The sequence below is a fragment of the Lygodium microphyllum genome, chromosome 3 (assembly GCF_053477565.2).
Source record: "Lygodium microphyllum isolate KBCC chromosome 3, Lygodium_microphyllum_v1.1.10, whole genome shotgun sequence".
In the NCBI taxonomy this organism is placed as follows: domain Eukaryota; kingdom Viridiplantae; phylum Streptophyta; class Polypodiopsida; order Schizaeales; family Lygodiaceae; genus Lygodium; species Lygodium microphyllum.
The window spans coordinates 77,255,504-77,266,411 of record NC_141137.1 but is presented as its reverse complement, the minus strand read 5'-3'; the positions used below and the strand labels follow the sequence as shown (position 1 = coordinate 77,266,411).

General features: G+C 42.4%; 1 protein-coding gene across 4 annotated transcripts in view; it reads right to left on the bottom strand.

Annotated features, from left to right (window-relative positions):
• Nucleotides 1–1,080: 1,080 nt before the first annotated feature.
• Nucleotides 1,081–10,908, bottom strand: part of LOC148038528 (protein EMSY-LIKE 1-like) — a 99,895-nt gene continuing 90,067 nt past the window's right edge. For 2 of the 4 annotated variants that reach the window (XM_087675435.1, XM_087675436.1), the window contains one exon: nt 1,081–1,704. In XM_087675435.1, the coding sequence (XP_087531561.1) occupies nt 1,535–1,704 (170 nt within the window). In that variant the 3' untranslated portion in view covers nt 1,081–1,534. The remainder of the gene's footprint in view (nt 1,705–10,908) is intronic. The other 2 variants (XM_087675437.1, XM_087675438.1) reach the window with 1 other exon arrangement.

Below are 10,908 nucleotides of genomic sequence, written 5' to 3'. Positions count from 1 at the left end.
ATTCCAAGTTAGAGGATTCATCTCCTTTGCTAGGATTAGAGGATACATCGGTATTGGTGCTACACATTCATTTTGAATTAGATATTACTAAGGTAAATTTTGTCTGAAGGGTTCTGCAAGGCAATCTTCCTACAAGGCCATATGTGATAAGACTCCCTGTCACCTTTTTGTATCTTGTCCAATGGCTAGGCAATAGGAGGGTTTTCTCATGTTTTTGGTCTTTAGTGACAAATCAACACAACCATCTCTTTTAGGGTCTTGGAGAAAATGCCATCTCATGCCACCTTGCAAAGCATGAGTATTTGCAAGAGCATTTTCATCTCTTGGTTTTTGCATTAGGCAAGCCTTTGATATATCTTGAGGACACAGCACTAGTATCAATAGTGATATTGGTCATGTTTAGGAATTATTCTTTTAGCAAGTGGCCCCTTTTTAGTTTTTACATTGTACTAGCCTTAAGATACAAAATGCTTATACATATTTAATCAAGCTAGTATTCCTATCCATGGCCATATTGGTCATGTTCGAGGGTTATTGACGTGGTGAATGTGTTATGTATTTCTTTGAATATGGTTGGGGGGGGTTCTACTTTTGGTAATTAGCCAAGTTTGGGCTCACAATCACTCCATAAGATTGGTTTCAAATTTATCCAAATGTGAACAATCAAGGGGTAGACAATTGATGTCTTGAGCAAGAGGATGAAAAAACCATGCACGGGGGATAGTCTCGAGTGGCATGAATCCCTTGAAAATCAAGTGACGTCTTTGGCCTAAGTCTCAAAACTATTGGCCGTCCATTCTTGATTCAACTTTCCCACATCAATTAGCTCACATTAACAAGCGTTTCATCCTTTACCACTTGTCCACTATATGAAAGCACAACCTTGAAGGGCCAATTGTCTAGAGTAGTCTAAACCCAACCTAAGGAGATTAAGGCTGCAGTCAGATTGGGACTACTAGCTAATAGTGCATCCACAAGTCAATCAACTTGCATGGAGGACTTTCAATTGTTATCATTAATGAGTCCATGTGCAAGTAGAAACTTGCATGGACACCACTTTTGTTCTTTTTTTATCTTGGTTTTGGGTATTTTCTTGAAGTTTTGATGACTTTTGAGTAACAAAGGTTTACATAAGGGGAAAAAGGCCACCAACTGCTGTTCAAAAAATAATTCCTCTGCAGGGGCACAGCCTACAGGCCAAATCCAGATCCACAATATTACCTTTTTGTTGAATGCACAATATCCATGCATGTACTTTCTTAAGGAAAGATGTCAGAAAGACTATACAAACAGAACAACATCAAAATGCAGGTTAGATTTCATTGTGAATATTCTATGTGCTCAGAACCATCCAAGCCCGACTTTGCCATGTGAATACACGACGTCGACTGCTACAGCAGCTTGAGAACAAACCAATCTCTTCTCTTATATACCACATGATCTGAACCCCAATCGATAGACTTTCAATAATCTTGCAGCAGCAGCTACACCACATTAACCTGCCAACAACTGAACCTTACAACACTTGCAATGGTCATTCAGAATCAGATACAGAACGCTCCCCGGCAGTTTCTTCCCCCATATTTCCTGCGGACTCATCCTCATCACGATCAACATGCTGTCCCTTACCATGAAATCGGCTTCTTCTATCTCTTTCATGATCCGTCAAGTGAATGCGCAAAAAAGGATGACCTCTTTCCTCACCTACATTTGCCATCAAGGAAAATATTAAAGGTCAATTACATAAATGTCAATTTATATGAACTCAAGCCTAAAAATTTATTTCGTAGCTACATGGAACTGGACAAAACTACAGGTCAGCAACAACCATGAACTTCATACTGAATAAAATATCGACATGGAATGTCATTAAAACAGTGGTGTTGAGGTTTTCTTACATGACATCGTTTTGATTGACAGGAAACATTTCAGCTTCTAAGAGGGGGAACAATTGTGATGTCTTGTGCATGAAGAAGTTGACCGTCAAGATTGTCCTACTTATATTGTATTGTTCAAGTCAAAGATGATAAAACAACATCACAAGAAATCAGAAAAGAAAACAACAGTTCTGATACCTTTGCATAAAGGAGTTGACAGACGAGATTGTGCTACTGACATAAGCACCACAACAGGGTACCACAATCAAACTTCAGGAAACCTAACAGAGCTTTCAATTGTCATTCATGGGCATTGTTGTTCTGTTCATGACCTCTTCTAACAAAAAACAAGAACAAGACTGCTTGACAAGGAGTCTTGAACAGAACTCTCAATTATCATTCATGGGTTTTGATGTCCTGTTCATGACGTTTGAATAAAAAACAACAAGAGCAAGACTACTTGACAAGGAGGCTTGTGCTATCTTCTTCTTCAACACTCGAGTGAGTTGTAAATTCAATATTTTGAGAGAAAAAACCAACTCAGTTGGAGTGAGGATACATTAGTCTTTGCAGAGAAAACACAGAGAGTACACAAACGAACCTAATAAATGAACTCAAACAAGAACACAGAAGAAAGACAATATGCCAGGCAGCAGCAAGATACAGTAGACCCTCTGACAGAGGCCAGTCCAGCACAGCCACACAACTGCCAACGATGAAGACAGCAGTGGTTGGCAATGGAGAGGAAGGGCCAAAACCAGCTGGGCTGCAGCACCTGGACCCAAACAATAACAGAGACGGGGCAGGGGAGCAGCAGATTGATGATGGCACTGCATGTGACATAACAGGGATGAGAGTGGCAATGCCCATGATTCCACAAGTTTCTAAGACATTTTTCTTACCAAAGTTCTAGAAATCTGTTTAGTTTGGCTTAATTTGGGATTCTTTTTGGGCTGTACAAGACCAAAGGAATTTAGCCAATAGCGTGAGTTTACATTTGAGCTAATTCTGAGTACCTTAACAATGTGGCTCAAAGTTAACATGTGTGCCTAGGTCTGACTCTTTAGTTTTGGTGTCAAGACTCCTGGCCCAGGCCAGGTAAGACTATCTCCATCCAATCACGTGACAATGATCTCTATTACCTACCCTATTTTCACATGAACCAAGTTCCTTCAAATTACCTGCAGAATCCTACTTGTTACTTTACCAATCAAATGTGAATGCACCCGTGTGTAATTTCCCTGATTTTCAAAACATTTTTAGGGCTCAGTATGCGGTCAGCCAGCTAGCTTTTAGCATTTATTGAAATGACCCAACTTATCTAACTAGGTAACACACATATGCGTTTTATTCAATGTAGAGCAAGAGGGAACAATAAGAAGAAGAGATAGGGTAAAAAGTCCCTGGTGATAATGTGTGTTCACACTAGAATGACTCCTAGGAATAAAAAGCACGTGACAAACCCCCTTGGAATAAATGATGTGAACATCAGCAGGGATGCAGCAAATCAATCTCCAATTGGAAATAAGCCCAAAGCCTTAGAAAAAGCTTCAAACTTTTCTACATGGAGCTTTTGTGAATATACCTACTATGTTTTCCTATGTAGACACATAGACCATGCTAATCTCTCCCACACAGAGTCTTTCCCTAACATAATGATAATGCACCTCTATATGTTTTGTATATACATGGAATACTGGATTTCTTACAACTACCAATGTGCCAATGAAAATGCATGTAGCAATCCGTTACAAGATGCAGATCAGCTCTGACTAGAAGGCCTCACAGCCAATCTCAAGGCCGATTCATCCCCACAAGCCTTTGTGCTGGAGTGTGGCTAAGCTTACTCCAATTTCTGAAGGCTTACCTTAGGCTGGATGAAAATGCTACAAGGCCAAAAAGCTTATGCTAAGCTTTCTTAGTCAAGCCGATGGTTTGAAGGCTAATATCTTAAGGCCAAAAACCATTCTCCAAAGCTTATGGTTGAATTGATGTAGCTGAAGCCCAATAGGTCAATTGTGGATGAGGAACCTCACATTCGAGTTGTGTAGATCAAGTACTCTAGGGCCAAGTGGTCAAGGTGAACCCTCTTAGGAGGTGAGATCAAGGATGGAAGAAAAGGAGAAGGGAGTAGCGATATCTTGCAAAACCAAATGACCAACCAAGATAAAGCTATGAGGATTGTACCTACATAAAGTCATTTCAGCTAAATACATTCAACTACGGCTATGAATGCTGTCATGTATTCAGCTTCATAGCTCAAGATGGCCATTCTTGGTTGTTTCTTGATGAGCCACAATACACATGCATCACAAAGTAGGAAACAATTGGCAACTGTATGGATCAGGGTTGTCTCCGTACATAATATGGACTGATCCGTATGGTATGGTACGGTACGTATTTGTACGATTTAGTACAAAAAAATAGGCACTTTTTGGCCACTCCTTCAAGCCTACAACTTTTTTTTTCTCCTTTCTTTGTTTTTCTTCTTTCTCTCTCTCTCTCTCCAGAGGCGCCGAAGTGCACTACTGCGAGACAGGAGGCCAGCTCACCCAGAGGGACACACACAGAGAGCAGTGACAGACTTCTTCTACAGATCCGACCCTATTGACACTACCAACCTAGCAAAGATAGAGCCACCCCGCCAGACACCTTACAGGCCACACCGTGGTGTCACATTGGATAGAGCCACTTCCCTTCGTCGAGCACGACGACCCCGTCTACTAGGACCACGTCCAAGGAGGCTACACCACAGTCGGATTAGAGCCATTATCACGAGACACCGTAGACTCACCACCAGACATATCAGTGAAGCAGCCAGGGACCGCATCATAGCTGAGATCATGTGCAGATCTTGAGATTACCTACAGCCCATAGTCCCCACCACACTTTTGTACATGGTTCTATCAAATTTGGTTCTCCTTTCCTTTGCTTTTCTTTTCTATTGATGGAATAACACTACACATGGTTCAACCCTAGTATAGTCCCATCATATAGTTATTTTTAGTATTGTTTCATAGGCCACCCACTTATTTGTAATGTTATCTTTACATCACTGATGAGATGACACTAGACATGGATGTACTCTGGATTTTGTCTCATAGGCCACATTGGCCTTATGTAGACGTTAATATATCTTTCTCTCTCTCTCTCTCTTTTTTTCGTAAATTCTCTCATTCTCTCTCTCTCTCTCTCTCTCTCTCTCTCTCTCTCTCTCTCTCTAGCCTCTCCCTCTCTCTCAACCATCTCTCTCTCAATCCCACACTTCTCTTATTTGTATGATCATTCATGTATGAGTATCCACTCCCATCTATGTAGTTGTAAGTTGTAAGTAGCAATAGCGCATGTTGTGCATGCAACATCAAGTTTTGGCATGTTACCCTCAAGTATTCAGCTTATATACTCTAATAGCATTGCTATTTAGACTTGAAAAATCTATTCTATTATCTTTAGTCCAAAATAATCAAGTTATTCTTTTATATCGTACCGTACCTTATAAAATCTTTAAGTACCATTTAGAACCGTATTTTATCATACCGTACCATATTGTACCTTTTGTATCTGAAAACTATGGCATGGATAAAGCAACCCTAATGTTTGATTGCATTTCAAGTGAAGAAAGACACATTTGACCCTTCGCTAATATTGCGAATTTGGGCTATACCCTATCCATAAATTTGCACTCTACAAAATTGCATATTGGATATCCAACCTTGTATTGCATAAATAAATCAAACATCTAACTATCCATTGGTAGATTGAAGCAACAAAGGGATTCCCAGTATAGTAATGCAAGTGACCAAGCTCTATTACAGCAAAGGCTACCCATCATGTAAACAGCATATCATCAATGTACAATATGAGAACGAGAGCCTAGCCATCATGTTTGTAGAGGCCCAAGGGGATATTTTGAAAACCAAGGCCAATCATGTAGGAAATGTATCTTTTCATACCAAGCCCCTACAATTTGCTTTAGGCCATAGAAAGCCTTATGCAAATGGCACATTTTTTAATCCTATACTTTTTGAACAAAACCTGGTGGCTAAGTGACGTCTTCTACAAATCCCCATTCAAAGAGGATCTTTCAATGTCCAACTAATGCGCATGCCACCCATATTGTGAAGTCGGAGCAAAGACCATGCACATGGTCATCATACTTGAAGTAGGTGCAAAGGTTTTCATAGTCGATCCCTTGCTTCTAGGCATTCTCCTTTGCAACTAATCAAAGTAGCATTATCATGAATGCTCTCTAACTCTAACTTCATAGCAGCCAACCAACTTTCATCCTCCAATGCATCTTCAATGCAAAAGGGCTCTTCATTACATGCAATCTCTAACAATGCAAAGTCTGATGAGTCTTCTGCTGTCCCACAAAGTATCTAACAACCTAGGCAGTATTTTTGCTTCCCAGATGGCAACCCTCTCTTTAGTCTCTATATCATAACGTTTAGCCTGATCAAGTGGCGACAAGTCAAGCTATAAATCAGCAACGATAGGCTTCTGAATTCACTATTTTCAACACAGGACTGAGCATGAACATGTTCAAATATCTCAAAAGCTGATTGGAACAATCCATTAATGTGTCAAATACATCTATAGGCCCAATAATAGGATTTTTTTTGCATTAATCTCTACTAACAAATAACCTTGTATGTGACAGGCTGATACAACCTTCTAAGTTGTACCCAATGCATACACATTTGATTGCCTTAGTCTTGAAGGTTACATTGCTGTTGAGATGGTACACATGTACAAGCAAGACCCCCAATTATTAAAATGTGAGAAAGCACACAATTTTGACCCTTGCATACAAATATTGAATGTCTATGTGGGCGTGAACGATTCAGCCCATAACATGCTGTCGTAACCACATACAAATTTTAATGATATCATAACCACATCCAACAAAATTTTTAGCTACTTTGTCACTTTCATTTATGACTATGCTCGCACGTGGGTTATTGGCCTCAAGGAAAAGTTTTAAGACTATCAATGATTTCAGCCTTTTCTTGCCATAGCGCAAAATAGTGTTAGTTGCAAGTTGGCTACTCTCCTTCAGATAGAGCGGGGAGTACATGTCTAAAGAATCCATTGCATTTCTCTCTTCTTGTAGAGTCATACATCACCACACTTTACACATGACAACAAAACGGAGTTCCAAAGTGCAAGAATTGATCATCATTTGAGATGGCTTGAGGGAAGTTGTAGGGTCCTTCTATGGGTTCGCTTGCTTGCCCTTGGCATTTAGCCCCCAGCAAGATCACTACCCTATCACCTTTCTTAAACTTGGTGAATCTCTTTGGCAGGTCTTGCGGTATTCTTTGCTCCTCTACCTGCGCGTCCCTAGGCTACTCCCTTCTTCCCTCCTTTAATCTACCGTACCTGAGGTGGACGGGTAAGTCCCCCTTGGTGCGTCTAGTCTTGGAAGGTCGAGGTATCTCGGGATCACTATCTAAGCTTACTTCCGACTCGAAATTGAACTCTCTGTCTTCGCTTGAAGAGGGAGTCTCTCCCGGTAGTCATAGCTCTAATGGTGAATCCGTCTTAAGCAATGGCATGGCACTTGGTTAGGCTAGGCCTGCTTGCTCAAAGTCTATTGCACCTACATGCTCCAACCAGGTGCAATCGCAACCCATGCGCATGACTCCTCTTTTGATTCTAAAGGCATTTCCCTTGCATGGTTTGGAATCTGCTCGTATTTGCTCTATCACCTGTCCCTGAGTGTCATACTCTATCGTGTCAATCTCTCCTTCACTCTCATCACTAAAGGAACAATAGTCCTCATATTCGTCACGTTAGAGCTATCTTCATCGGATTGCTCATCATTTCCCAAGTCTTGATATGTTTCGCCCTTCTTGTCAATGACTAAGGCCCAATTGTACATCAAGTTTAAGTTGTGCACTTTGGTCCATCACCACTTAGGTCCGTTTAAGAGATCTTCGAGTGGTTTAAGATTTATTGACGGGTTACCAGCTAACTTGTTGGTCAGGTGTTCCAGGATCTCATGGAGCTCTCATATGTTGTTCAATACTTGGAATGAGACGGGTCGGTTTCTCTCTGCGCGCTCCTAGCCATCATGCGGATTGCCACTGAAGGCTCTTCTCGAGTCTTGCCAACTACTTTAACAGCTTGCTCGTATTCCTCAAGTCGATTGTAGAGAGGACATGCATCCAGTCTCGCTCGTCCTTAGGGGAAGGAATATACTTAATTAGTGGCCTGTAAAATTTCATATTCTGGCCGTCACCCTTTAGCATAGAGGAGATGGCGTCTAGGTCGACCGTTGTAGTCTTCCAGGTGTCCATCTCTACTCTTAGGGCTTCGGTTCAATTGCCTAGGAAGATAAAACCATTGCCTCAATCTTCTATGACTCTCGCATTGTGCATCCAAGGTCGGCCTAGCGGGATATCATAGTCCACTCCCTTCATGACTATAAAGCAACCGAGAATTGGACTCCTGCGATTTTTATTGGGCAATTCTTTAACACACCGAATGGCTTAACTTTCGTTCCATTAGCCAAATTGAAGTTAAACCTGGCCATCTCGACTGGTGGGTTACCCCAGGTCTGGAGCACTGCATGGCTCAGCACACTGACTCCTACTCCCGTGTGTATGATTCCTTTCCTTGTGGTGTTGCCTAGAGCTAAGACCGGGTAAGACCACATGTGTTTCAGTGCCCTCCCAAAAAGCATTGATGTGTAAGGATTTTGGCACTAAGTGCAACGTCAAACTCAGTAGTTGCGTTTCAGTGTCATGTTTGTTCAAGTCAGCAGCACCTCACCCCATTGGTCCTTCAATCCACTGTTTCAGCTCCTGCCACAGCGGCCGATGCTACTAAGCAGATCTCCTAGGCTTAGCGTCACAGTGGTGGTCACGAGTAAGGTGAGGAGATTGCTTGCTGCTTGCCACGCTCCTATCTTTGCACTTCCTGGCCAATGACCTTGGCCGGTTCGCTGGCCTGTATAGTGTTTAGGCTTTGTTTATGCGGCACTATTTGTGGTGCCACCGCATCCCTCGATTTTGGTTGTGGCGATGACACCGGCGTGCTTATGCTCGAGAGATCATTGATCTCGTCCTCCAATATAGGCTCGGCGTCTCTTAGATGTTCATGGGCTTCTTTCATCCACTCCATTGCCTTTTCGATGACTTCGAGTTGGCGCTTTGGGTTGGGGTACTCCCCGACCCTTGCACTTCCTTTCGCGGCCATCCTTGGGGCTGACGTTTCTACTTCTGCGTCAACCACTTTCTTTCCCGCAGGCAACGTTGTGGCACTCTTTATTTTCAGCTGACCTTTGCGCCCAGTTTCTTCCTCCTCCTACGGCTCCTCTTTCCAGTAGAGGCTGTATCTAAGTTGCTAGGCCCTGGCAATGATATCCTGCTTTGTTTGTGTGCGGATCGTGACATGCAATGAGATAGGCGTGGCCTCCCCATTAAGTGTCTCGCCACCGAACAACCCTAATGGGACTGAGGGCTCATTTGTCGAGTTAGAGGAGAGCTTTCGTCTCGAGCAATCAACAAAGAGGTGTGTGATTCTGCATTCACCGCATCTCTGATCGGCCTTATCTCGATTTGCTTGCTCCCGTTCAGGGCAGTGCAAAGAGATATGTCCTGGGTGACCGCAAGATTGGTTCTTGGGTCTACCCTCCTAAGCCTCTACCTCTCCCTCTACCTAACGCCATCACTAATACTAGTCGGTAATCCATAACAACTGCATTGCCCTCTTCGTCGTACAAGACATAAGGGTGTACGTAAGGCTCTTCCACATAGTGGATTGGAGCGTCACTTGGTGGATGGGTCATGTAGAGTCCAGGTGGTCTAGGTATACCCGTAGCGTTTATCTCCATCCTGGGAATGGCTCGTGAAAACAGCCTTCCTTCTTGGAATGGGTGGTGATAACTTGATTTAAGAGTTAATTACAGCAATAAATAAATGCACATAAAACGAAATACACACTTTACCATAACATTCTTGAATAGTAGACTCCCTGTTGGCCCCAAAACTGGCGCCCCATGTGGTATTTCTTTAGCTTTCATTCAATTGGAAGGAGTACAACTTGAGATTCTTCAATCTCCTCCTGCTAACCAATTGCTCTTGCTGTCATAAATGACCAGCAAGCCTTTTGGATCATTTGCCCCTTGATTCACCCAGGACTTCTTCTCCAATTTGACCCCTGGCTGGCCAAATGCTGCCCCAAATCAATTCGGGATGGGCTGGCTCCTGAAATCCCTTGATAATCTTCAATTATCAGCTGCTGATTTCAGTCCCTTGAGCCTTCAATCTCTGGCACAGATCCCAAGGTGGCTGCTAAACCCCGATTTCTGCTGTAAATTAGGGTTTAATACAGAAATTACAGATCAGCCCACCAAAAATGGCTGAAATCTCCTCCAAATGGCTAAGAATTGCTAAGAATGGCTGAGCATAGGCTAGAGGAGATGAGAGAATGCTGTAGAGAGAGAAAATTCTGAGATTTGTCGCTAAGAACTGATCAAAATCAGCTGCTGCCCTGCTGTACCAGCCCCAAACAGATGCACCAACAACAATAGGAGCATTAGAGACTGTGATCTTCAGGAGAAAGTGCATCAACAGCAATTGCCAGCTTCCCAAGGTCAAGAATATGCAATCTCCATCACCAAAATGGTCTTCAATGGCTGGGAATTGGCCCCAAGAGCTGGCAGCAACAGTCCAACACCTCTTTCCAACAGCTCCAAAATGAAAAAATGAGATTTCCCTCTCCCTTCAGCCCTATTTAGCCTCTTCCCCACTTGCATGGGAAAGTTTTACCAAGTGACAACTTTCTTAATCCATTTTCATCCATTTAATTAATTTTCAGAATTAATTAATTCTGAAAATTGATTCAGCCCTTAATCCATGCCCAAAAAATTGACCTTGCCCATCCAAAAATTAATTGGCTGGGCCATTTGCAACCCAAAGTGGTTCCATACATTAATTGACCCTTGGACAAGCATTAATCCATTAATTAATGCCTAGTCCCTAGTGTCACCACTGACACTTAATAGCCAATTAATGGTCCTAGG